At 54.6% G+C, this 22608-nt stretch overlaps 11 protein-coding genes across 11 annotated transcripts; 5 read left to right on the forward strand and 6 right to left on the reverse strand.

Annotated features, from left to right (window-relative positions):
• Window positions 1-25: 25 nt before the first annotated feature.
• On the reverse strand, window positions 26-886 carry QBC33DRAFT_550908 (uncharacterized protein). Its single transcript, XM_060429123.1, has one exon. The coding sequence runs from the start codon at window positions 640-642 to the stop codon at window positions 37-39; it is 606 nt and encodes a 201-aa protein (XP_060279105.1). The 5' UTR covers window positions 643-886; the 3' UTR covers window positions 26-36.
• A 469-nt stretch (window positions 887-1355) lies between these two features.
• Window positions 1356-2895, forward strand: QBC33DRAFT_253387 (uncharacterized protein). Its single transcript, XM_060423024.1, has 4 exons — window positions 1356-1778; window positions 1867-2165; window positions 2266-2453; window positions 2515-2895. The coding sequence occupies exons 1-4, from the start codon at window positions 1507-1509 to the stop codon at window positions 2872-2874; spliced, it is 1119 nt and encodes a 372-aa protein (XP_060279106.1). The 5' UTR covers window positions 1356-1506; the 3' UTR covers window positions 2875-2895.
• A 191-nt stretch (window positions 2896-3086) lies between these two features.
• QBC33DRAFT_550914 (uncharacterized protein) lies at window positions 3087-4737 on the reverse strand. The gene is made up of 4 exons (XM_060429124.1): window positions 4519-4737; window positions 4335-4454; window positions 3876-4241; window positions 3087-3815 (listed from the first exon to the last, which is right to left on the reverse strand). The coding sequence occupies exons 1-4, from the start codon at window positions 4650-4652 to the stop codon at window positions 3479-3481; spliced, it is 957 nt and encodes a 318-aa protein (XP_060279107.1). The 5' UTR covers window positions 4653-4737; the 3' UTR covers window positions 3087-3478.
• Window positions 4738-6416: 1679 nt separating this feature from the next.
• Window positions 6417-6716, forward strand: QBC33DRAFT_563307 (uncharacterized protein; the record flags this gene model as incomplete). The annotated part of the gene is made up of 1 exon (XM_060430267.1): window positions 6417-6716. The coding sequence occupies one exon, from the start codon at window positions 6417-6419 to the stop codon at window positions 6714-6716; it is 300 nt and encodes a 99-aa protein (XP_060279108.1).
• Window positions 6717-7748: 1032 nt separating this feature from the next.
• On the forward strand, window positions 7749-8632 carry QBC33DRAFT_550919 (uncharacterized protein). Its single transcript, XM_060429125.1, has 2 exons — window positions 7749-7992; window positions 8049-8632. Exons 1-2 carry the CDS (start codon window positions 7871-7873, stop codon window positions 8329-8331), a joined length of 405 nt encoding a protein of 134 aa, XP_060279109.1. The 5' UTR covers window positions 7749-7870; the 3' UTR covers window positions 8332-8632.
• A 399-nt stretch (window positions 8633-9031) lies between these two features.
• Window positions 9032-10858, reverse strand: QBC33DRAFT_550921 (alpha/beta-hydrolase). The gene is made up of 4 exons (XM_060429126.1): window positions 10640-10858; window positions 10157-10573; window positions 9831-10098; window positions 9032-9768 (listed from the first exon to the last, which is right to left on the reverse strand). The coding sequence occupies exons 1-4, from the start codon at window positions 10694-10696 to the stop codon at window positions 9473-9475; spliced, it is 1038 nt and encodes a 345-aa protein (XP_060279110.1). The 5' UTR covers window positions 10697-10858; the 3' UTR covers window positions 9032-9472.
• Window positions 10859-11484: 626 nt separating this feature from the next.
• Window positions 11485-12426, forward strand: QBC33DRAFT_519101 (uncharacterized protein; the record flags this gene model as incomplete). Its single annotated transcript, XM_060426272.1, has 3 exons — window positions 11485-11536; window positions 11568-11794; window positions 11896-12426. The coding sequence occupies 3 exons, from the start codon at window positions 11485-11487 to the stop codon at window positions 12424-12426; spliced, it is 810 nt and encodes a 269-aa protein (XP_060279111.1).
• A 29-nt stretch (window positions 12427-12455) lies between these two features.
• QBC33DRAFT_599469 (methyltransferase) lies at window positions 12456-13509 on the forward strand (the record flags this gene model as incomplete). Its single annotated transcript, XM_060432032.1, has 3 exons — window positions 12456-12914; window positions 12978-13163; window positions 13198-13509. Exons 1-3 carry the CDS (start codon window positions 12786-12788, stop codon window positions 13507-13509), a joined length of 627 nt encoding a protein of 208 aa, XP_060279112.1. The 5' UTR covers window positions 12456-12785.
• A 257-nt stretch (window positions 13510-13766) lies between these two features.
• QBC33DRAFT_253416 (uncharacterized protein) lies at window positions 13767-15754 on the reverse strand. Its single transcript, XM_060423025.1, has 4 exons — window positions 15230-15754; window positions 15105-15172; window positions 14658-15028; window positions 13767-14586 (listed from the first exon to the last, which is right to left on the reverse strand). Exons 1-4 carry the CDS (start codon window positions 15450-15452, stop codon window positions 13986-13988), a joined length of 1263 nt encoding a protein of 420 aa, XP_060279113.1. The 5' UTR covers window positions 15453-15754; the 3' UTR covers window positions 13767-13985.
• Window positions 15755-17853: 2099 nt separating this feature from the next.
• QBC33DRAFT_563313 (uncharacterized protein) lies at window positions 17854-19556 on the reverse strand (the record flags this gene model as incomplete). The annotated part of the gene is made up of 2 exons (XM_060430268.1): window positions 17854-18057; window positions 18159-19556. 2 exons carry the CDS (start codon window positions 19554-19556, stop codon window positions 17854-17856), a joined length of 1602 nt encoding a protein of 533 aa, XP_060279114.1.
• A 186-nt stretch (window positions 19557-19742) lies between these two features.
• Window positions 19743-22576, reverse strand: QBC33DRAFT_563314 (uncharacterized protein; the record flags this gene model as incomplete). Its single annotated transcript, XM_060430269.1, has 9 exons — window positions 19743-19887; window positions 20080-20266; window positions 20322-20537; window positions 20595-20644; window positions 20697-21376; window positions 21629-21966; window positions 22098-22209; window positions 22290-22529; window positions 22574-22576. 9 exons carry the CDS (start codon window positions 22574-22576, stop codon window positions 19743-19745), a joined length of 1971 nt encoding a protein of 656 aa, XP_060279115.1.
• Between the last annotated feature and the right edge of the window lie 32 nt (window positions 22577-22608).

Consider the following 22608-nt stretch of genomic DNA (forward strand, 5'->3'; position numbering starts at 1 on the left):
TGGTGAGGCACAGTCCCCAGTCATGCTGGCGCACGATCATGCGGGAGTGTGTATTGGAAAGTTGCAGCTGCCAATCGGGAGCTTTGCGAATCCCCCCAGATCCACAAGCACACAGACAGCTGCCGGGAGGCCGCAGTGCCGGAGCGACGTGCTGCCTGCCACCAGCCGAGACCTGACGACCTCCGGGCGAGACGACTTCGTCGGTTTTGGTCCTGCCCGGCTGCTTATCCGGCCGTCACGCGGGCTATGTGTCGGGAATACCTTTGGTAGATGCGTATATTGAGCCCTATGGCTTGAGAGCAACGATGCCGAAGACGCGAACGCCGCCTTCGTCAGAGGCTTCATGAAGTTTGGCAAAGGTAAGAAAGAGCTCGCCCTAATGTGATGGCCACGGCAACTGTAATCAACTGTTACTGGCCGAGATGTGCAACTCCACTCGCATCCTCCAGCCAACCGCGGCCACGTCTTCTCCCCGGCCAGTGTCGCCCCTAAAATCGGTACATCGTGGATTGGCGAGGGCCCACTATTGTTACTTCCGGCCCCGGCGAGTCTTGCGATGCAGATCGACCAGCCAGCGCCGATCGGACTCGCTGAGAAAGTCGATTTCAGGAGAAAATGCGCAGACCGTATGCCAATTTGCATAATGTGATTTAGAAAATAGAGTCGGGATTTTGCCAGAGAATCAAATCGTGTGAGGGAATTGTGAGGTGACTATATGTTAGGAGGTGTAAGCGGCGAGCTAGTGATTTAGAGGAAACCACGAAATTCACGCTTGACACCCAAAAAACGAGCCCGGCAAATCCGCCCAGCGGATTGCTCACTTTCCCACGAACAGCAGACCACACAAGAGATGCAACGCCCAATTGAACCCCCCATCGATGCAGTCGGACAAAGTGCATTTCGGCGACACCAAGAAGAGATGATGGCGAGTCATATTGGGCGATTGCGCCGGCAGGGGCAGTTGGAAATCGCAGACGCGATTTCCAAGTTGCGATATACTTAAGACGAGAGGACTGATCGGCCCCCTTCGTCCAAAATGTCCTTGAAACCATTCATCGAGGCCTCAGTAGACGGTGGTAGCCTGCCGAATGCGAGAACAGTCAGACAAGGACCTGACAAACAGGTATGGGCTCTCTCGTAGGGTATGGGGGTGTCTTCCCCCCTTATCCCCCCTATCCACCACCTCGTCCCCATCGCCGTCATGGAGTGTTGAAGGCTGACATGGACGCCCCAGGCTTGCGAGCACAAACAACGCCGGGAATTCCGTCGAGAAAACGGCCAGATTCTCCTCGGAGCCGCACTCTTTCATGCTAGAGAGCTGGCTGCTGACCAGGGAGCCCACACCAGTCTCGGAGAGACTAGTCCAATCGTCCTGTGACAGCCCGGAGTCGAGGAAGAGCGGATTAGTGGCCAAGGCCAAGGCGACCATTGACATTATCGAGAGGTCGTTCGCCAACTGCACGTCCAGTTCCGAGGAGTCCTGAAGACGCAGCAACTGCCGGCACCATGTCTTCCAGGCGAGTTCGCCGCGCCGAGAGCGACCGGGGCAGGAGCCCGGCTCAGGCTCAGCAGCAAGTCGAGCCGAACGTCCAGGCCCTCATGAAGCAAATTTCCGACGTCGTTATCCAGCGGCTGGACATCAAGTACGCCGAGAAGTGGCCCAAGGAGTACGACCAGTATCTCGCATGTCCCTTCCGGAGACGCAACCCGGACAGATATGCCCACGTCCTCGACTACGCCTGCACCGGCCATGGTTTCAAGAATATTGCCGATCTGAGGTTCGTTCGTCCCGTCCCCAGAAGGAGAACCGCTGGACGGTGACAAGCTGTGTGGACAATTGACCGTTCTAACAAAACACGTTTCAAGGGATCACATCAAGCGGGTACACAGCGACAAGTACGGCTGCTCCGAGTGTAAGGAGCGGTACCAGTGCAGGGACAACAGCTTCGCTGCGACCGAGAAGAAGCACAAGGACGAGTGTAAACAGGGCGCCAAGGGCCTGCTGGACGTTAGCCACTTCAAGCCCGAGTGGATGACGCCTGAGGAGGACAGGCGCTACTTCAAGCTCGACTTCAGGAGGATGTCGGGCCTGAACGCCGAGGAGCAGTACTTCAAGATATGCGAGGCCATCTGGCCCGGATTCAGTAGCCGCGGGCTTAATATCTGTGAGGACGCCGACTCTTTTCTTTTCTTTCTTTCTTTCTTTCTCTCTATCCCTCTCCTCCCCCCCTGAACTATGCTTCTTCTGCTAACCTTTTTCTCCAGGGAGCAAACCGGGCGATACTGTGGCCAAGTGCCATCTTGCCGAGGTCTTGCAGGACCCGGACCTCCTCGCGCAATTCCTCGGCCCCCTGGCTGAGATAGCGGCGAGCAGGCATGGGGCCGGGGCTGGGACCGGCATTCAGCTATTAGACGGTCGACATGACCAGATGTCGGACTTTTACTCTACCGAGGTCAGTAAAACCACCACTCTCTCGTTTCGTCGTTGGCGTGGGGGCTGACAGGACAACCTAGACAGCCCAGTTGATGATGTTCAACGGCGGCACGCATAATAGCAACAACGGGATGTTCGTACCTGATTTCTCAGACCAGTCTCAGTGGACATATGCCGACTCGACGCAGGACGAACTCCATCAACTCGGCCGGATCGCGTTGCCGGAGGTCTACACCGACAAGGGGACGAAGGACTCGGCGTACGAATCGTACGAGACGGAGGATGACCGGCTCATGATCGAGCCGCCAATGTCCACGTCCATATTTGACGGCGAGTACAACTACCTCTCCGATCTGGCTGTCCGCGGGGAACTGCAGCGGGAGTTGTATCTTGTGGATGAGTTTAATGACCTGGACATTCACATGGGGGTAGATGCATGAGAAGGAAGGAAAACAAAGGGATCGGGAACACAACGGTATGGTTAGGTTGCGCATGTGCAGGTTAATGGCCTCGGGACGGTTCAAGGCGCTGGTTTTCCTTCAGTAATCTTCTGCAAGCTGTATCTATTTTACTTTCATATTTTTATGAGCAATGATGATGATAACGAAGTATCCATCTTATCGACCAGTTGGGGGGGGGGGGGGGAGGGGGTGAACTGCAAGGCACAGAACGATTTCTTGAGACGCAGCCAGAAAAAAAAGAGAAAAAAAGAAGTTTTTACAAGCACTCTCATCGCATCGAAAGCAGCGCAAGATGGATCCCACGAACTGAGGACAAAAGGATCAGGCAGGTTCGTCTGTCCATACTGCATTTTCTCTCCCCTCTGTTTTCCTACCCGTTGCTCTACTAACAAGGGCTTACTTTCCGGCTCACTTCTCGCCCCCCTCTGTCCTATGCTCGTGCTCAAACATATGAATATCGCAAGTCACCTTGCACTCAGTTCATCACATATCATCAATTTATGAAGGAACACGAAGTGAAATCAAACCATTCCAGCCGACATAACACCACATCACAGACTCTCAACCCTCACTCACCACCCAATCAGTCCCCCAGCGGATAAGCATGCAACACCTGCCCATAATACAGCTCCGCGTCCTTCGATGCGAGGAACACGAAGCTAGGCGCGATCTCGCTGGGCTGCCCCGGCCTCCCGATCTGCGACCCCTCTCCGAACCCTTCCATCTGCTCTGCCGGCCTCGAGGCCGGCTGGATGGGCGTGTGCACGGGCCCGGGCGCAACGGCGTTGACGCGGATGCCGCGCGGCGCCAGCTGCTTTGCGAGCGAGCGCGTGAACGACACGATGGCGCCCTTGGTCGCCGCGTAGTCTACCATGTGGGCCGTGCCGCGGAAGGCGACCGTTGAGGTTGTGTTGATTATCCTTTGGGGCACACGTGTTAGGAACGATTCCCCGGGCATGGGGGACGGGGCCAAAACTCACGAACCGCCCTTCTCCATATGCGGCAAAGCGTACTTGGTTAGGGCGAACATTTGCAAGATGTTGCTGCGGAAGGTGCTCTCTACGTCGTCGAGGTCGATCTCCGCAATGTCCTTGCACATGATCTGCTTGGACGCGTTGTTGACGAGCACATGGATGATGCCGAACTTGCGGACGTGCTCGTCCACGGCCTTCCGGCACGTCTCGTTGTCCATCAGGTTGCCCGGTATCAGCAGGCACTCGCGGCCCTCACGCTCGACCATCTTCTTCGTGTCCGCCGCGTCGTCCTTCTCCTCGGGTAGGTACACGATACTGACGTCCGAGCCCTCGCGTGCGAAGAGGACGGCTATTGCTCGCCCGATGCCTGAGCTGTGTTGGGTGTTAGATATATTTCCTCCCCCTTCCCTTTTCCCCCTTCAAAATAGGAACTCGGCCGTCCCCGACATTCAAGGGTGAGCTTACTCGCCGCCCGTTATGAGGGCCTTATTGTCATTCAGCTTGCCAGCTGGTTTGTACTCCTGGAAGCCTCCCTTTCCTTCCAGCTTCGTCGTCTCGCTTGAGGGCTTCATGGATTTCTCCAGCCTTGAGACGACCAGTTAGTTCTCCTTCGTCCGATCATTGATGCAGCAAAGCCCGAGGTGCTTACCCAGGCTGGTCCTGCGCCTGCTTCTCGCCGACAGGCCTGAATTGGCCGCTCTGTGTCGAAGTCATAACTGATATAGAACGTCTGGTATTTCGAGTCAGGGCACGAAAAGCTAAAAGTGAAGTTGATCTTCGCATAGTTTACTACTCCTTTACTTGCCCCAAGGCCTTTTAAATATGGGCGAGTCTCGAGACTGGAAATTCTAGTGGGTATGCTATGGTGACGTCAGTTGCAATTGCAGCTCTCTACCTCTGGCGCAGTGATGTCAATAGGAATCATGACATCACGATGGCCATCCAACCCAACTTTCATTGAGCTACTCAAGCTACTATATGGTTGAGGGTAGAACTTCCCTAGCTTCCTAGAGCATTGTAAGCTATGGATCATAAACGACGTTAACACCTTCCTCGCGAGTTCCTCGAAGGACTATCACCCTATTTCCACATTTGGACGGATTTTCCAGCACAGTGGAAGTTATCCGTAGTTTCTGGGGCAGCCTTCTCTCCTTGATGAGGAGCTCTGGAAGATTCAGCTTCTGCTTTTCGGTTACATGTACTGTACCTAATATAGGAGTTCGCCAGAGGTCCTCTGAAACTTGAATCTTCGGGAACAACGCTCAAGTCGCTTTTCATGGCTAGTAGGTACATGTCCATGTTCACCATGTGCTTGCGATCCACATGCTGGCCTACTCCTTCCCGATCGAAGCACTTTCTCTGCGCCTTCCCTGTGCAGCATGTCCGAATGTGCTGGGGAACGAGACGCCATTGCTCAAGGGAATTTCTCTACGGGCATGCGTCATTCGCTCTGCAGGCAAGTTGCAAGTTGGGAACAGCTGCATCGCTGTCAACACTGCTATTTCTGGCAACAGCAATATCGATGGACAGCAACAGCAAGAGTGACAGGAGTGGCAACAAGAGCGATAGACAGCAATAGCAGTAGCGATAGACAGCGACAACAAGAGCAATAGACAGTAACGGCAAGAGCGATAGATATACCAAAGCCTCGGCGCTTCACAGGTTTGGCTCTCAGCAACGGTAGGCCAGGACTCCTCCAAACCACATCTCCAGCTATAAAAATTACACTAACATATATCCCTACAGTATCCTGAGAAACTTATCACGGCCCACAACGTATACCTCCACGGCAACCCATACCAAGACCGAAAGGTCGTTTTTAGCCGCGAGCTCCTGGACCAGAAGAAGCTTATGCCTGTAGTAGCGGCAAAAGGGATAGATAGTAACGGCTAGAGCGACATTCACTGGCTTTGGGACATGCAGAAATTCTCGTTCAGCACCTAGCACGACCAGTGGGACTCCTCCTGGATGGGCAGGACAGGGATTCCGCTCGAATACCATGCCAAGCGCTGAAGCGAGCTTGTAACATACCCATACACTGGGACAGCCGAGTTGAGGGCTCTCAAGGACCCAAGTCCGCAGAATATGTCATTCAGGGAGGAGAACCTAGACAAGCCATTTGTCGGTAGACTCGGATTTGGCAGTTTTGGAGGTCCCATCGACCAGATTATAGCTAGATAGTAACGGCAAGAGCGATAGGGAGCGATGGCAAGAGCGATAGGGAGCGGCGGCAAGAGTGATAGGGAGCGACGGCAAGAGCGATAGACAGCAACAGCAATAGTAGTAGTCAGCGACAGCAATAGGCAACAGCAAAAGCAACTGCCACCTGTGATGCACTAACCGCCTGCCCGCGGAGCAAATAGCGCATGCCCCTGGAGAAATTCCCTTGCTCAAAATCAAGGCTTGTCCGAAGATGTCAAACCATGATCGAAGAAACAGCCGGAACATTGAGCGTTGACAAAGACCAGCAACACAAGACCATTAAGTGAGTGTACCACTAACACTTTGAAGTATTCCCAAGTATCTCACGTTTTCAGACCAGGCAAAATGTCGGCTGCAATCTGCTTTGGTGTCGAATTCGAGATGGTCGTGCGACCAAAGCAAGCGACCATCACCGATCTAGAACCCTACTTCGACAATGCGCCAGTAGAGGCCCTCCTCGATGGGGAGTCGAAACATCGATTTCGTCGATCTGCCATCCACCGATACATACGGCACATGTTCCAGAGCTCTGGTATTCGGATGTACGACCCGGAGAATGATGATGACGATGACGAAGAGCTGTATTGGATGTGGACTATCACACCAGACGGTAGCATTGAAGATAGGCAGGAGCAATGCAGATAGACCGGATACCAAAATGGCGACGCTCGCCGAGGCAACCTGGACGTTGCTTCTTCAACCACACCATCGCCGACGCCGACGCCTTCGTATGTAACCTATGAGAGCCCTCCTTGTGAGCTTCCTGTAGTATGTCAACGATTGATGCTAATCCATGTGTTTTGTGTAGTTTAATTACATTCTAAATTGACCTTTTTCCCCTTATGAGACCTCTGGCTTCCCCCGTCCCCCTGCAGCGTCACTGATGGGGGACCTTTCGCTGACTTGAGACTTAGTGATTCCCACACGTACGTTACCCATTCATATTTAGAGTTGGCACAGATAGCTGACATTCGTGTTGAAAGTAGAATACTGTACACAAGTGAGCTTGCTCCGTTTCAGACCCCGGCATATCTTGTTATACAGGTCCGGTGTGCTAACTTGTCTGATTCTGCCATCCAAGGATAACGCTGTGAGTCAGTCAAAGCCAGTAGGACCTGCTCCCACCATTCGTCGAGGGATTCGGTGCGAAGGATATTGAAAGAGTACTCGACAACACAGGGAGTGCATCATGGACCTCTTCGCTAACCTCGGCTGGATGTGTTGGGGAGGCCCGAAGGGACTCAAAGTTGTTGGCGGGGAGATAACCATGCAGGCTAGTGTCATCGCTTAGGGCAGTCGACAGGGGAGAATGCAGTGGCCTCCACAGCTCCCAGATATCCGTTCCTCCCATATCTTGCCTACCTAGTAGCGCAGCGCTCAACCAGAATGCCATACACCATGTGATCTCAAAGTCGCTAATGACGAGGCTCGGCCCTAGCATAGAGCCTTTGTCGCTTGGCCTAGGCCGCCGCGACTCTGCAGTGAGGTAGAGGTCAAGTTTTAACGCCCACGCTCCTGGTACCTTGTCACTATCGAAATGTCAGAGCTGCCCTGACTTCCAGGTAGGTGTCTCCTTGAACAGTACCAAGGTATCTTGCACGGTAGGTATGCACTGTAAATGTACTGTAATTACCGAATTAGTCACATTTATGCAGATCGTAAGAACAACCCAACCACCGAATCGCTTCTCAACTCCTCCTTTCCATCCCCACCGAGATTGATTGTATCATCTACGACAGGCCAGTAGTCAATCAAAAGATTCATCAAACATCCCCCGTGGCAAAGACACCAGCGCTACCATGCAAGCCCAGCAGTTTTGGGTCAACGAAGCCCACAAGCAACCAGATGCTCGTGCGTTAGCGAATGATCAGGGCCTAGAGCTTCCAGCAGGCAACTTCCAGGGACTCAAGGCTGGCCTCAAGTAAGTTCTACTTACTATCCTTATGTCGCTGCTGATCCTAAACGACTTGTCGCCAGGTACCCGATTCGCCGGCTTGTCATGACTGGCAAAGATACTCCCGAGAACTTCCGTATCTTCTTCGGCGTCGACAGCGTCCCGGACATCCATGCCGAAACCCGCAAAGAGGTACTCATGACTCCCACTGTTCAGGAAGGATCCCCGAGCCAAATGATGAATCGTTTCTGGGACGAGGGTTGCCCATCATTCTCACCTAGACCAGCCACGGAAGCTGAGCAGGCGGAGATACAGAGGCAGCTGGACTTTATCCAGGGATTTAGCGGATTCTTGGGGAGCCGATGAATGGAGAAATACGAAAGGTTTTTTGTTCTTTTCCTTTGTTTTGGAGGTTATCTCCGCGGGCACGCAGGGGCATTTGGCTAGCCGTCGCTGTCGCTATTGCTAAAGCGCTCTTGCTGTTGCCATTGCCGTCGCCGTCTCTTGTTCCGTGGCTGGCCCCTGCCTGAAATCTAAATAGCTAAATGCCCTTGCCTGCGGTGACAAGATTCTGGTTTGGGGCTGGGTGGTAGAGGAGAAAAACTGTGCTAGGTATGTAGACACCTCGCTAGAATATCAACCTGCTTCACCAATATATTTTTATCCAGCTTGACCCGCGGTGACTTGTCGAGCCTGTCACTCCTGTCGGAAAAAAACTCTCTCCCTTATTCCAAAATAGGAAGCTAATGTAGACAGCGTTCAGCATAAGTCAAGTTCAACCAAGTCAGCCCTCTCACTTGATTTTTAGCCTTTATCTAACTTGCCTTACTTGGCTATTTCTTAACTTGGCTTAGTTGCTTGCAAGTAGAGCTTGTCTCTGCAGGCAGGTGTAGTTGGCTATTCAGGTAGGGGTTTGGGCTGCCAAAAATCTTTAGAGAGTTTGAGCATGAAAAAGACTAGCTGCTAACCACGGAACAAGCGACTACGACGGCAATGGCAATGGCAATGGCAATGGCAACAGAGACAGCGACAGCAAGAGTGCTTTAGAAATAGCGACACCAAATACCCTTGCCTTAACAGTTAAATGCCCCTGCCTAAATAGCTGAATGCCCCTGCCCAAATACCTAATTGCCCCTGCCGTGACAGTTAAATGCCCCTTCCTGAATAGCTGAATGCCCCTACCCGCAAAGACAAGCTCATCAATAAATCCTATATTACTTACCAAGTTAGGCAAGTACGTAACGACTTTTGCTCAACTTACAAGTAGTCTAACTTGATTTGACTTGCTTGCCTTACTTGAACTTGATTTCCGATTACTTGTGCTAAACGCTGGAAGCCATCGTCCGGTTTCCCCTCCAATCTTCCTGCTTTATCCTGCATCTCCTGGGCTCTGATAATTCCCGACTTTTTCTTGCTCATTAAGAACTGGATTAACCCAGTCAAACGACCGAAGCTGTCAGGGAAAATACCATAGTCCCAACGCCATATTGAGTAAGTCCCACCATCTTCAACCATTCTTACGCTCCACCCCCAGAAGCCAAGAGAGGCCGTCCCTAGACATTTCAGCGTGCTTCTTGGTGAATCTGGCGTGGATTAGCGACGCCCAGAAGCGATGAGGGAGACCCGCAAAAACGTCTGTTTTGGTTTCGATGCCGCAATCCTTCCATACTTGCTCCAGTATCAGGCCGCAGTCTCGCGTGGGGTCGAAACCGCAGACCTGGAAGTAGGTCTTTGGCATTTTAGAGTGGTCTGGGAACGCAATGGGGTACGCCAGAGGGCTCGTGGGATCTGGCTTGTACACAGCTATGCTCAACATATCAGCACATGGGACCCCCTTCTTCTTCACCTGTCCGGAGGAGACCTACAACGAATGAACTTCAGGCTCTCGGCCGATAATAATGGCACGTTTGCGTTCTGCTCGATGCTGAAGAAGTGGTCGCGATATTGCTTGGGGACAATTTCCGGGATCATCGCCTGGGGGGCAGCGATATATAGCCCGGTCAGGGGTGGTGACAACGCCTCATCGGCGTACAGGTGGGCAATAGCGAGGGCTATATCTGCCCCGTTGCCCTCGCCGGCGATTAGAAAACCCCTGGTTGGATCTATGTCCAAACTGGCGTAGTTCTGCGCAAGCTGCACATCCCGGTCAGTCTCTGGCCCTTCGACCTCTCGAGAACAGTCGCGTACTCACCCACCTGAGGCCATCATAGCTGTCGTGGACCTGTATCGGGAACACGTGCTCGGGTGCATGGCGATAGAGGACATCCACGGCGACCCCTCCCATGGCCACAAACGCCTCGCACAGCCACTCCTCGGTGTCGAACTCGCCGACCACGTAGTCCCCGGCGTGGCAGATGTACATGCAGGGCCGCCCGCGTGGCGGTGACCGCTTATTCTTCGGCGTGTATATGCGGGCTGGGATCGTGGTGCCGTCCCGGACGGGGACCCGGACGTCGTGCGTCTTGTAGGGCAGGGCCGAGGCCTTGGGCTTGTTGCCTCTTTTGATGCTATAGATCATCGCCAGGGCGTGCCGGGCCATCTGGATGTCACTCGCCATGTCCCAGGCCTTGAACATGCCGGAAAACTCCGGGCGATTCTTGCAGAACGTCTAGACGGGGCGTCAATTTAGAGGATCTAAAAGCAGGCTGACAGATTGATGAAGGGGAAATAAAACATTTTCGAATTCGGCTTCCAACGTGGAAAGCCCACGGGTCTCCTCGATAGACCTCATCTCAGTAGACCAGTTCCGGGGCCTTGATGTCTTGTAAATTCCGTCCGCCGACTCGCCAGTTGCGATAAACTTGAATATTGCCAAGAGATCAGGCAGCGATCGTATCGTGGATGCGGGCGTGTATCACGTGTAGGTTCTCAAGCACTGGCTGGCGTCGATCTTTCCGATAATTACCTTAGCTAATTATCTCACAATAGCTATGATTACACGACATTTCTATTTCATTCGAATGTTCCAAAACTGTGCTTGAACTAAACCGGCGACGGCGCCAAGCGCCACTTCTTCATCCCTGGGACTGTCCGGCGGGGCAGGATCTTAACCTTCTCAGTCGCGTGCATGTTATAGAGATATGCCCCGGAAAGGGGGAGGTGGCGGCCATTGAGGGCGAGATCGGTTCTGCGTGGTGATGTATCGGGAACCCGGAATCCCAGGAGGGAGACGTAGGGGCAAGATGCCTTGCTTGACCTTTAAGGGGATCATGCACAAGACTTTCTGTTTAGAATTTGCCATATCCGTCAATAAGAGGAATATTTCGAGTTGGGGAGTGGGGACAGCCAATCTGGATGAACTCTCCGTTCATTTATCCTAAGCACGGTAAATGAACTCCCTCCCCAAATCGTTCCGCGGCGATCGTCATGACATGCAAGGCACCGCACCGCGCGCCTACCTACATATCACGACGCCCCCCCCGAGTCAATGCCAAGAGGTCATCCCATTCACCTCGCACCACATTGGTCCCAACTCGCCCTCCTGCCCCTTTCCCCGTTCCCACGACGCAGCCACCCACGATGCACCTCCCACGTGGCTCGGCCGTCGCCGCGACAGTGGTGGCCATGTTCTGTGAGTTAAAAGTTTTTGAAAAAAAAAAAAGTCACCACCGTGCAGCTCGAGCTGACCAGAGATCCAAAAGTTACCCGCCACTGCGCGGGCCAGGACCCGGAAATGACCCAGGGCGCGTACACGGATCCCGCGACGGGCATCGACTTCACGACGTGGTCGGCGAACCCGGACTCGGATGGCGACGGCGCCTTCACCTTCGGCCTCGCGCTGCCCGAGGATGCGGCGACCAGGGACGCGACCGAGTATATAGGGCTGCTGGTGAGATTCCTCATCTACCCGCCCCCGTCATCCTCCCCCGTCCCAACAGGGCGAAACCATCGTCCACAATAGAACTGACTCGGTTCCTCCTGCGGTAACAGAGGTGCCAGATCAAGTCTCCCGACCACACCGGGTGGTGCGGCATCGCGCACGGAGGCAGCATGGTGCAGGACCTTCTGCTGATGGCGTGGCCGTACAACAACGACTCGGTACTCACCTCCTTCCGCTGGGCGACAGACTACTTCCCTCCAGACCCGTATGCCGGCGCCGGCGCGGGCTCGACGGTGGTGGACCAGATCAGCTCGTGGGTCAACGACACGGGCTACGAGCTCATCTACCGGTGCAGGGGGTGTCTGTCGTGGGAGCAGGACGGGGAGGAAGGGGCGGCGAATACGACGGCGGGACGGCTGTTCCTCGGACATGCGCAGTCGTTTGACGCGCCGGGAAATGCGGGGTGTCCCGCCGAGATGGTGGTTGGGTTCCATGATAATGGGTATGGCCAGTGGATGGCGTCGCTGGAGGGGGTGGCGAGGGAGGAGTATGAGGAGTGGGCTGCGTTGGCTACGCAGACGGTGGTGGATGATTGTGCTGCCGGTGCTGCTACTGCTACTGTGACTGCGGCTGCTGGTTAGCATGTGGGGAGGGGAAATATACAGGTGCGTGGGAATAGAAGTGCTAGAGAAAAATATTTATGCATGGGGCGGTCCGCGAGTGCTCGAGGACAGCGTGCTGGGGGCCAGGACAGGGGTTGCAAGCTGACCAGGGATCCCCAGCATGTCACTTGTGGGTTGTGACAGGCCTTTAATATGGACTTTTGACGTCACCCGTTCTGCATTCATGCGCCAGAGCTCTACCAGCCAACACAAAAAGAAAAGGCCACTACCACATCTACCCTCCGTCAATCTGTCTTTGAGCATCAACTAACTCGACATTTTGAATACTATGAGAACCCGACGTCTTTCCCCTTCCCGTCGGCCGCCCGCTGCGTCGCATGGAGGCGAAGCTTCTGGAGCTTCTAAATCTACCATCGGGATCTCAGATTCTCGATGCCGGCTGTGGAGTCGCACATGTCGCGATATACATGGCGCGGCACGGCATGCGCATCACAGGCATCGATGTTGTGGACCGGCGCATTCAGAAGGCAAGGCGGAATATCGCGTGCTCCGGACTGCCGCTTGGCTAGGTGACGGCGCAGAAGATGGATTACCACCACCTCGAGTCCATATCAGATGCGTCGCACGACGGCATCTATACCATGGAGACGTTCGTCCATGCAACAGATCCCGAAGGGGTCCTTGCCGGCTTCCACCGGATTCTTCGCCCGGGAGGCCGGCTCGCCCTGTTCGAATATGACCAGTCTCGACGACGCGTCGACGCCCCAGGATCTGGTCGAAGGCATGAAGCAAATCAACACGTACGCTGCCATGCCCACCAACACGCGGTCAACCCCAGGTCGGTACAAGCAGTGGCTGGAGGATGCCGGCTTCCAAGACATTGTTGTCAGGGACTACTCGGAAAACATTCGGCCGATGCTGACGCTTTTCTGGCTTCTTGCTCTGACCCCCTTCTTCTTCATCAAGCTCTTCCACCTGGAAAGGTATTTCGTCAACACGGTGGCCGGTTATCAAGGGTATCGTGGTCAGCAATTCTGGAGGTGCTTGGCAGTCACCGCTACAAAACCCGGAGGACCGATAGAAGGATCCAAGACGAAATAGCGCACGTCGGACGACGTGTTGAGCCTTCCACTCCTTGAACCGGGTTGGCCGACTCAAGATTGGTCGGCGGCGGGCGCGTCCGCCAGGGCCAGGCGGTGATAGGGGATGGAGGCGTGGCCCTCCGGGGGCGGGACGCGACCCGACGGAGACGACGTGGGTGATGCAGTTCGCGAGCGCCAAGGCGGACGCGGTCAACATCGTGACTGATGAAAGGCACTACTGGCTATTACTCGGTATCCACCCAACTACCCTGGTAGGCATATGATACAGTAGGTACATCTAATCGGCAGCAAGATGAGCTAAAGGTGCATCTTTCTATAGTGTTGATCCTACATGAAATTTTATCCTAGCTTGCCATATCTTAACAACAACAAAGAGGAACAGCACGACGCGTGTGTTGAAATCAATGGCCAATTCAACCAGAAGCAGCAGACGCTCAATCATTACAAGAAACCCGCGACCCGAATAACCAAGAATCAAAACTCGCCCCTGCCCCGCCCAACTTCCCTCCCCCTCCCTTCCTCGAACCCAATCTCCCTCGTGACCATAATCTTCCTCCCCCCGGCGCCGACCACCGACGACGACGACCCGGAACTCGTAGTATCGTCGCCGTCGCCGTCGCCGTCGTCGTCCGCCGTCTTCCTGATGACGTCTCTCCCGCCCCGGATCTCGGTCCGGACCCGGTACCCCTCCCTCCCGGCGGAGCCTGACCACCCCTCCTCCGCGCCGGACTCGACGTCGGACAGGCCGTAGGCCTCGACGCCCTTCTCGCTGCCGTCGACGAGCGTGGCGCTGCCGGCGGATCGCCGCGGGGTGTATCCGCCGCCGCCGGCCTTGCTGTTGCTGTGGGCGTGGCGGTTGCGGCTGTTGGGGTTCTGGGAGGATGAGGAAGAGGAGGACAGGCCCGGGAACAGGTGGCGGATCAGCGGCCGCAGGGGCGGCAGGCTCGCGCACAGGATGCCGGTGTTGAGCTCGACGATGGACCAATAGGCCGACGGGACGTTGTCCCAGGTCGGGTCGGGTGAGTCGTTGGCGCTGCGGAGGGTGAAGATGCGGACGATGGAGATGGCGCATGTGCTGTTGGGAGGTTAGTGTGGGTGCTCTCTTGGGTCATGGGAGGGAAATTGACGTGGAGGAAGGTTACTTACAAGAAACCCAGACAGAGCACTGAGGCTACCAATAGTTTCTGCTTGCGTTGCAGATTCAGGGCGGCAATGGCTGGCATGGGAACCGTGAAGACGATAAAGTCGGTGACGATGTTCATGATGGAGGTGAGATACCAGACGGTAAGGCTCTCGATGCAGATGCCCTGCTGGCGGGGGATGAATACCGAGACGGGGAAGCAGGCGAAACCGACCAGTACTTCCTGGACGACACCCCAGATACCCAGAACTATGATAAGCACAAGACAGGCCTGTTTGGTGAGCTTGTCTTCGAAAATGCGGCGATATTGAAGCAGGAAGGACGTCTTGGTGATGATCTGGGCCAGGTTGTATATGACTATGGCTGAAAAGAATGACTGTTGCGGTCCTTGTGTAAGCTTCTTGACACCTCATCATTCGCACATTGGCGCTCGGATTTGATGAGGTTCTAACCTTCAGCTGCTTGGTATTGTCATCGTCGCTGACCAGCCATACATGATGGCCCAGTCCATATTTGGCCTCTTTGGGAATGTCAGAATGTCTGAAGATGGATACTCTGACAATCGAGGCACACTTACGAAGTATTGTAGTGATTGAAACCCCAATCGCCAAGACTTGTGCAATGGCAATCGTTGCGTCGTCGGATCCGGGGGACTTGACGACGATGTAGCGAGTGTAGAGGCGCAATAGGACGGCGACTGTGGAAACGCAGAGGAAGCCGATGGATATGCCCACGAGGAGTGGCACCCTCGTCTCGGCGTCCAGCTCTGGGAATTCGCCCTTGAATGGCATTCGATCCATGATTGATCTGATCGGAGAACTCGATTTGGCGGAGGAGTTGGTCGTCCAACGAGGAGATGGGGGCCGTCGAGAAGAACGATAGCGGCCATGGTTAAGTATCCTCTCGCGTCGTCTGGGAGCGGGAGATGATCTTATGCAACGACAAGCCAACAACTACCGGACACACACGAGACGACAAGACAAGACACTCCCCCTGCCTCCTTGACACTCTGACTGTCGAGGCTCGGCTCATGTCGTGTCCGTGCACGGCAGCTTCCGACCTATCCCAGGGGTCCCAGGGACGGATCGGCTGGGGAAGTAGGACCTTGCACGATTGTCCAATGACTGCAGGGCTGAGGTCCTAAAGTGATCAACGGGAATATGCGGGGGAGATGGCTGAGATGGCCGTAAAAACCTCTTCTGTTCCCCCTTGTGCCCTAGCGTCCGCCAACCCAGGACACTCCCGACTGCAACTGCTGTAGGTACATACACTAGGTGGTGTAGAGATACCTAAGCTCACAAGCTCACAATAATCTGTACTGAAGTTGGATGCTGCCAATCACCAAGTGCCGTGTTTTCAAACGGTCATAGCGTCGCCGACCCGCGCATCGGTGTTGCCCTGCATGCACACACACAAGGATGCATCTTGTCCCACGCCCGAGTTCAATCTGATTCTGGGCCGCTATGGCTTGATTTTGGCATCCTTGGGTCTGCCACGATGATCCAAGATTCGATCCAGGTTTTTTATTGGAAATTTCTGCTGGTTGCGCTGCTGGGAGTGAACGTGCATCCGACCATCAGTGATCTCCGACCATGGTCAGTGCACGCACACCAAGGTGAGACAGTTATGGAACAGCCGCCCGTTAACTTTCACACTCGGGCGACACCCGCGAGACTCGAGCCCATCGCACCAACTTCCTGCACTCGACCGACCGCCTGCCGTCTTCCGACTCTCTCTGTTGTAATCAAGTCTCCCTTTCGGCCCTTTCGTGGCTTCAGAGGCTGAATTTAGATCGCGACTTTAGAGGGAAGATAGCTCGTGTGTAATTGATTCCTAATTATACCGCTACCTCATCTCATTCATCCGTCTGCTAGTATCAATTCCCCAAACGACGACGCCTCTCTCTCCACAGCTTGTACTCTGTATTGCCAGTGTTAGCCTTCCCGTCTGCTCTGCAGAGATGTCTATATTTAATGGCTTTTCAAGACAACTTTCCGTAAATATGGGCCTGTTCTTCATCGCTTACACTTGCTGATTTATCCTGACATCCTGACACAAATCCCAAAGACGGGTGCGTCCCCAACGTGTTTCAGCACCAAATTGGGCAGAAAAAAATGTTCATCCGGACTCAAATCGTAGGAGCAGGGATATTACCATGCGATCCTCATACTGGCAGGTCATGTCATCAAAGATGATGTGCCGATGTGCCGACGTCAGCTCTAGATAGACCGGCGGTTGCTGGAGGCGTGTTGATGCCGTAATACACCGCAAAGCCCGTCTTGTGGGGTTCGGCTTCTGCGCCGTGCACACGCTGCCCGGAAAGCGTGCTACAGCGCCGGGGTCGCCCAATGCGGGAAGGTGACGGGAACCGTGCACTTTTCATCCCGTCGGCCTCTAGCTTCCTAAGTCCCTCGTGGCAAACTTTTCTATGCCGTGGTTTCAACACTGGAACCGCTGCTGTCGTTCATAACAGTCTACGTATCGAGCCAAAGTTGGGCAAGACAGGTTACTCCTAATTCATCCCATGAGATGAACCATCCACCCGCCGTCCCGCTGGGATGGACCCGAGAATGGTAATAGGGGATCCAGGGTATCATTTCTGGTGCATCCTTCCCCGAGTCCATGTGGTTGGTACTGCACATACCTAATTTATTAACGGGGCCTCCCTGGACACCGCACCATTACCATGGAACCTGTGCTGAATGACGAACCCGGTTTCGGGGAGTGGAAATAGAGGCGACTTTAGACACCCGGGATTTATTCACATACCTAGGGCAAGGTAATTATTTCCTCTAATTACCTACTCATAGTCTGGCCAGTCTCCCCCACCGATGAACTGGGTCCGAGGCACAGAGAAACCGCCGACAATTACAGCCCGCGTTGACCTTGGCCCGGTTGCTGGGAGAATGAAATGCCCAAATTAATCAACACCATAGTGCAGAATATAAACCTGCTATTTTGAGAGGCGAGCTTCCCGTATGCGGCTCGGAGGTGATGTAATTAGTCCTTCTTCAGAAACTCCAATGTCCTCAGGAACAAGACGGGTTCGTCGAAATGCTGGCAAAATTATTCTGGGGGTTGAAATGTCATGCCCATAGATACAGATCAGTCGGGATCTCGCCATCGGGTCTTGTTCCCTCCCCTACGTTCGAGATGCAGCTGCTTAACAGCAACCAACCGGTCACCTCACTCGACGTCCGTTCAGACAGTGGCAAACCCTAGCAGGGCACGGTGCGGAAGGACTACAACTACTTCCAGAAGGCCCGTAGCCCCGGGGGGAGGGGAGGAGGGGATCGGCTTTGGAGTAGACTCGGTCTGGGTTAGAATCTCCTGCCTGGACGGGAGGATTGTGACCGCCGCGGACATCGACGTCAAGGGCGACACCGAGTACTCGACAAAGGTCAACTGCTAAGGTGGTATTTATGTTGGGAGGGCGGTTATAAATTACCGAATGATAACTTTCTAGACAAAGGAGTTAGCGTCGAACCCGGCGCCGCGCCGGGCACCAAAGACAGGGGATCCCCCCCGAAACAGCTCATGCTGGCGGAGAACTCGATCCCCGCCGCCTCGAACAGCGGCCGGACGGTGCGCAGCATCTGCGCTATCCCGGCCTTCCTGTTGTCCTTGATCCTCTCCGCCAGGCTGATCACGACGACGCGTAGGTTTGGCAGCTCGGCTGGGGCCTCGCGGGCCAGGCGCTCCAGCTCGGGGAAGGACCTGTAGAGGGACAGGAAATGCACCTCGCGGATCGACGGGGGCAGGTACTCGACCAGGCGCAGGCCGGGCGTGTCGTGTGTGCCGCCGTCGTCGGTGCCGTCGTCGTCAGTGTCCTCTGCCCATCGCCCCGGGCAGAAGATGGCGGCCTGGTCGACGGCGAGGAACTCGAGTTGTGCAAATTCGCGGGACAAGGGCATCGCGTCGTACTCGTCGAACTCGATCATGTCCTCGTACATGGCCGACATGATCGAGTTCGACGAGTACGACAACGTCAGCCGCCGTAGCGTGGACCGGACTGGGTCCAACGCCCTCACCAGCTCCCCGAACTGCAGCATATCGAGGTAGTGGGACGAGAACCAGTACTGCAGCTCGCACAGCCCCGGGAATCTGCCCACCAGCAGCCACAGGTCATCGGGCGCGAGGCCGCTCACCACCAGCCTCGCCACACGCGCGAGTTGTAGGTCCTTGTGCTTGATGTCGGGATCCGATAAGGTATCCTCGTGAAAGTCGCAATCCATGGCGTACAGCGTCTCCAGGCCTGGGGCGGCGCCGAATAGTGCCGCCACCTCGTTCATGTAGTAGCGGCGGCGCACTCCCCGAAGGGCAACGGTCCGGAGAGAGGGGAGCGACGCGCCGCAGTCGTCCAGGTGGCGGAACCGGCATGGGTGGTCGCGCGCCAGGAGGAGGGTCTCGATGCCCGGGAGGAGCACGAGGGCGAGCTCCTCGAGCCAGTCGTGCGTGCCGCCCTCGACGTGCGGCAGGGGGTTGTGGCGCATGCCGGCTGCCTTGCTCGCCACGATGAGGGTGGCGAGCAGGTCTGAGCTGCAGTCGATAACCTTGGTCGACCGGACGAGCTGGAGGGTCCTGACTCGGGCGGCCAGGTCGGGCCGCTCGATGACGGTGCGCAGGAAGGCGGGCAGCTTGTCGTCTTCGGCGGGGAGGATGAAGCGGTCGTCTGAAAACTTCGTATAGTCCATCCGGGGCATGTTTCCCGTTGCGAAGTAGTGGTAGACAAAGGGCTGTGCGATGGCGCAGATGCGGACGGACATCCTGGAGAGCCGGGCCAGCGCTGCCTTGCCTGAGCGAGTGTCCTCCGTGTCTGCGTTGGGAAACACGCCGGGATTCAGGCAGTGAAAGCACAGGTAGGAGCAAATGCGCTCGACGACTTCGACGGGGAGAGACTCCATGGTTCCAGGACTTTTGTTGTTTTTTGGGGGATTTGATTCATGGACGGGATTGTGGTGGAGGGCCGGAATGAGTATCAGGTTAGCACCTGCAGGCAAACGACCAATGCCGGTAATCAATTAGGTAATTAATTACCTTGCGGCGAGTTGGAATGTTCTATATCTCCAATTACAATTAATTGCCTACAATCATGAGTTGGAGTACTTCTGCCTGCCGCCGGGAGAGGGACCAAAGATGGCTTCGTCACGTGCGAATCTGAACGTGCTCGCCAAGATGAGGCACCAGCTTGCGAAGGCGGTCGTGATATGGGGGAACGTCGGCGGCCACCGCCCGCTAAGAGCGCTGTCAGAAAAGAATTGGCACGTTTCTGGCATGGCCCCGAGGCGAGGAGCTAATCATAGACCATGGCCACCAAAGCAACCACCATGCCTCGCTCATGAACATGCGCTTCAACAGAATCATCATGAGGACCAGCTCTTGAAGGCAAGTAAATGATTGCCATTGAAGTGAATACGTCTATTTCACTGATTTTTCTTTTCCGGTGGCGTCAACTGCACTCCAGGCTCGTCCGCCGGGTCGGCTGATTGATTCTCATCATAACTCCCAATCGGTTTAGCAAACGCCCTTAGGAATTTCTTTGCTTCGTCATCCGGATTCGGCATCGCAAGAAGGATGTACATCACGGCAACGAAGAAGCCTAGCGTCCCGAGAACTGCAATGCGTCAATCACTTGCTGGTTGAGGTATTGAGACAAAGACAACACATACTTGCGCCTAGCGCTCCACAGAACACGCCAGCAGTCACCATTCCCAGCATTTCGAAAACGATTTCGAAAGTGACTATGACTGCTTCGATGAGAGTCAGCACGAATTGAATAGTTGCGAAGATCAGACGCTTCTGTTCGTCGTTCGTTTCCAGTCCGTCGCGGGTCTTGTTCATCTCATCGTAGCACGTTACGAGTGAGAAGCAGAGACCAACCAACCCTGCGTGTACATGTGGTCAGCTAGACTCATATGAAGTATGGAAATCTTTTCCCTTACCGACTATACGCAGAGTGTTCTTCAAGTTTCCCACGAGAGCGTAACCGAAACTGAAATGTTCGTTAGCGATAAGCCGAGAAGCGTAAAGGACGGAGGCTGTACCGAGCCCATCCAGAAGCCCCTCCCTCAATAGCTGCATTCGATAGCCATCCAACGACGCTCCCTATCTTCGACTTCCACCAGCCAGGATTTATCCTCACCCAAATGAACCGAAAAGTGGACTTGGCAGCGTCACCCAGCATAGCAAGCCCAAACGCAGTAAAGTATGAGATGATCATCCCAATCTCGGCAGCCTTCATATTTCCCCAGTTCGTCTTCAGCTGATAGACCATGAAGATGGCAGAAGCATAGTGAAGCAGAGATTTGACCATGTTGGCCCAGAACTTGGGATTCTTTCCCTTGTCCTTGGCTTTTTGCCACACCCACTGCGCTCCGGTCTTCATACGCTCTTTGAACGGAGGTTTGGGAGCGGGCAGGGGATTTTGACCGCCACTCATCAGAAGATATTCGGTCTCCAGTTCCGCCGCCATCATTGCCTGAAATCCCCAACGGTCTGCGATTTCCTGCGGACCCATGGCGAGGATCCTATCGGCATCTTTCTCGAGAAGCAAGTTGAATTCCTCGTCCTGCATCTCTTGGATGATGTGGGCGAAGGTCGGGCGGAAGGCGCCGGTCTGGTTAATGCCAGGCGGTCCCGTCAATGCTTGTCGGCGGTTGTACCAATCTCCAATCTCGCTGGAGTCGGAGCTAATTCTGGAAGCGAAAGCCGCGGCGAGGGCGCGCTGATGGCTGGTTCATCCGCTTGTCGAGCATCTCCTTCCACTTCTTTGCTTCCGGACTGTCTTCCATGTCTCTGATGAACTAGAGGGTAGATTGTCAGTCAAGTCAACAGCAGCATGTGTGTGGGCTGCTTACCGCATCAAGATGGGCTGCCAACTCAGAGTCGATGATTTGTTGATATTGCACGGCGTGGTCAGTTACGTATCCGTTAAGCGTGGTCATGATAGTGCCAATGTCCAGCTTCTTCCGCTCACAACATCCTCCACTGAGTTTCTCAGCAAGGTCATCTTTTGACCCCAATGGAGAATCTCCGATTGAATTGTGATAGCATCCTTGCTGACACGTTGGTGGATGGAGTTATATCTCATCTCGTCAACTTTCTCATCCGACATGAGATAGGCTTCAGGAAGTTTGAACCAATAGGTCGCCGTCCTGCCATCTTTGCAGTATATCTTCAATCGCTCGCATTTGTGAAGGAATCCTGCATTGTAGCACCTCGTGGTGGCGTCGAGATACTGTCCACGGAGCTTGTCAGTCTCCTTCTCGTTTGCCGAGTTCCGGACACCCCAGTACTTTGCCAAAGCATCGTCACCTATTGCTGGCTTTTCAGCTTCAGTCATCATCTTCAAAAACCAGTGTTTCTTGAACAAGTTGTCCTTTCACAATTCGTCACTTAGCACTTTCTCCTTTTCAGCCGTTCGGCAAGATCATGAATTGCCCAACGACGGAAGAAATCCGGGTTGTCTTTGAGAAGCTGCTTCATCTCTTCGCTCAACTCATCGAGTTGAGGCAGGAGGGTCTTCTTGGTCTCTGGGTCCAGAGCATGCATTGAGATCTATACGGTGGTTAGCCGAGTACATAAGGGCAAGCGGTTGGGGCTCAGCTTACTCTACCCATCATCGCATCACAATATACCTGGGCGGCATCCTGGCCCTTCTTGACGTCTCCCACATCCTGCCCCGCATATGGAGTGAAACCGACAAGCTCCTCTGGAGAGCCTTCAATGTCCTTGGGCTGCTCGCTAGGCTTTTGCGTTACCAGGACCTTGACGTCAATCTTTGTCACGAAGCTGCCCTCCAAACGGACAGTTCCACTGACTGTCGTGAGGGTTCCGGCAAAGCTAGCATCGCCGATGTTGATGCTGTTATCGAGAAGCTATTGAAAGCAGCAGGAGAAACAGGCATCGTGCCCATCGCAACCATGATTGCTCCGGACTCCAAGGTACATTGAATAC

This window comes from Phialemonium atrogriseum (genome assembly GCF_030411735.1).
Source record: "Phialemonium atrogriseum strain 8032-3 unplaced genomic scaffold QBC33scaffold_36, whole genome shotgun sequence".
NCBI classification, from domain to species: Eukaryota; Fungi; Ascomycota; class Sordariomycetes; order Cephalothecales; family Cephalothecaceae; genus Phialemonium; species Phialemonium atrogriseum.

Excerpts from the sequence above, each read along its gene's own strand:
- QBC33DRAFT_253416 (XM_060423025.1), bottom strand. The coding sequence starts at position 15,452 with ATGGATCGAATGCCATTCAAGGGCGAATTCCCAGAGCTGGACGCCGAG. Across the intron at positions 15,173-15,229 it reads TTCAATCACTACAATACTTC|AGGCCAAATATGGACTGGGC; the intron begins GTAAGTGTGCCT and ends ACATTCCCAAAG. Across the intron at positions 14,587-14,657 it reads GTGCTCTGTCTGGGTTTCTT|CACATGCGCCATCTCCATCG; the intron begins GTAAGTAACCTT and ends ACCTCCCAACAG.
- QBC33DRAFT_550908 (XM_060429123.1), bottom strand. The coding sequence starts at position 642 with ATGCAAATTGGCATACGGTCTGCGCATTTTCTCCTGAAATCGACTTTC.
- QBC33DRAFT_550914 (XM_060429124.1), bottom strand. The coding sequence starts at position 4,652 with ATGCGAAGATCAACTTCACTTTTAGCTTTTCGTGCCCTGACTCGAAAT. Across the intron at positions 4,242-4,334 it reads GCCCTCATAACGGGCGGCGA|CTCAGGCATCGGGCGAGCAA; the intron begins GTAAGCTCACCC and ends CACCCAACACAG. Across the intron at positions 3,816-3,875 it reads CATATGGAGAAGGGCGGTTC|GATAATCAACACAACCTCAA; the intron begins GTGAGTTTTGGC and ends TGTGCCCCAAAG.
- QBC33DRAFT_550921 (XM_060429126.1), bottom strand. The coding sequence starts at position 10,696 with ATGAGGTCTATCGAGGAGACCCGTGGGCTTTCCACGTTGGAAGCCGAA. Across the intron at positions 10,574-10,639 it reads TGGAAGCCGAATTCGAAAAT|ACGTTCTGCAAGAATCGCCC; the intron begins GTTTTATTTCCC and ends CGCCCCGTCTAG. Across the intron at positions 9,769-9,830 it reads GAGCCTGAAGTTCATTCGTT|CTGTGTACAAGCCAGATCCC; the intron begins GTAGGTCTCCTC and ends TGTTGAGCATAG.
- QBC33DRAFT_550919 (XM_060429125.1), top strand. The coding sequence starts at position 7,871 with ATGCAAGCCCAGCAGTTTTGGGTCAACGAAGCCCACAAGCAACCAGAT. Across the intron at positions 7,993-8,048 it reads GGACTCAAGGCTGGCCTCAA|GTACCCGATTCGCCGGCTTG; the intron begins GTAAGTTCTACT and ends ACTTGTCGCCAG.
- QBC33DRAFT_253387 (XM_060423024.1), top strand. The coding sequence starts at position 1,507 with ATGTCTTCCAGGCGAGTTCGCCGCGCCGAGAGCGACCGGGGCAGGAGC. Across the intron at positions 1,779-1,866 it reads AAGAATATTGCCGATCTGAG|GGATCACATCAAGCGGGTAC; the intron begins GTTCGTTCGTCC and ends ACACGTTTCAAG. Across the intron at positions 2,454-2,514 it reads CGGACTTTTACTCTACCGAG|ACAGCCCAGTTGATGATGTT; the intron begins GTCAGTAAAACC and ends AGGACAACCTAG.